Genomic DNA, 1,169 nt, shown 5'->3' on the forward strand with positions numbered 1-1,169 from the left:
AGAAGAAAAACTTGCAAACAGCGTCTTGCCGACGGTTCCACTGGACAAAATACCCCCTTCCCTTCCATGAACTCGTTAGTCCGCCTACTTCTCGCCCTTGTGCTCGGTGGCGCCGAAACAGCGGCGCCGCCCCTGCGGATCGCGGCGGGTGCGCTGGACGAGGCCGAGACCATGAGTACGGCATCTGGTGCTGCATCTGCACCGGAAGTCCCCGACTCCGCCCATCGCGCCCTCTTTGAGATGGGCGAAATGCTGAGCGGGGTCTACAATCCGATCGCCGGCCCTTGCACTGTACACACCCCTCTTATCAACCCCTGCCCCCCGTGTCAGGCGGCGGATGGCGCGCAAGACCTGCTTGGTGGTGGAGGTGGCGGCAAGTCAGGCGGCGGTGGCGGTGGTATGCCAGGCATGTCGTCCGACCCGGAGGTGGCACGCTTCCAGCAGTACGTCGGCGTCTTCATGCCTGGTCTCTGTGCGCAACCGCTCCCCTCATACGCACACTCGAACTCCCCTCCACAGACACCGCACTGACACCCTGGCAACTACCCTCCGATGCCTCTCCCTTCCCCTCCCCCCTTTATGCGCAGTTTTCACCTATTTCGTCCTGTTTCTCATGCTGTGCATGATCACCTTTTGCTGCACCTGCTCTTGCATGTTTTGCTGCGGGCTCGCCCTCGCCCCGTTTGAGTGCTGCTCAAGCATATGCTGAGCGGCGTGCGCGCCGTTGCCCCCGCGCTCTCCAGCTCTCCGGGGGGGACGCAGACGCTCTAGTCCACCTTCCCAAGTCGCATTAAGGTGGCGCAGCGCGGGGGAGATGTACATCGTGTATCGTGTCGCCGTGTTCGGTGTGTCCTATGTGTAGTGAGACCGACTAGTCCTTCAGACTAGAACGTAGGGTGAAATTCTCAAAAAGGTGCAGCACTTCTCTAGCCGACATCGACAAAAGTCCCTCTAGCCCCGCGGCGAGCGGCCCCGCCGGAGGCGAAGAAAATTTCGCCATCTAGCGCTCGCAACACATAGATTGCAGCCATCTCGCCGCCTGCGGTGCCATCTCGCCGCAGCGCGAAGGCCAACCCCGCAAATTTGCACAAAAACTCCGTGCAAAGCCTCTTCGAACGCGCGAAAGCGCCGGCTTTCGAAACTCGGCGCCCGCCCTCTTTCTGGCCGCG

General features: G+C 61.4%; 1 protein-coding gene across 1 annotated transcript in view; it reads right to left on the reverse strand.

Annotated features, from left to right (window-relative positions):
• Nucleotides 1–461, reverse strand: part of EMIHUDRAFT_214077 (hypothetical protein) — a gene marked incomplete at both ends in the record, with an annotated part of 1,373 nt that extends 912 nt beyond the window's left edge. Inside the window, 3 exons of the mRNA XM_005764159.1 lie at nt 54–132; nt 203–283; nt 352–461. Of these exons, the coding sequence (XP_005764216.1) occupies nt 54–132; nt 203–283; nt 352–461 (270 nt within the window). The remainder of the gene's footprint in view (nt 1–53; nt 133–202; nt 284–351) is intronic.
• Between the last annotated feature and the right edge of the window lie 708 nt (nt 462–1,169).

Source organism: Emiliania huxleyi (assembly GCF_000372725.1).
Source record: "Emiliania huxleyi CCMP1516 unplaced genomic scaffold EMIHUscaffold_60, whole genome shotgun sequence".
NCBI lineage: Eukaryota > Haptophyta > Isochrysidales > Noelaerhabdaceae > Emiliania > Emiliania huxleyi.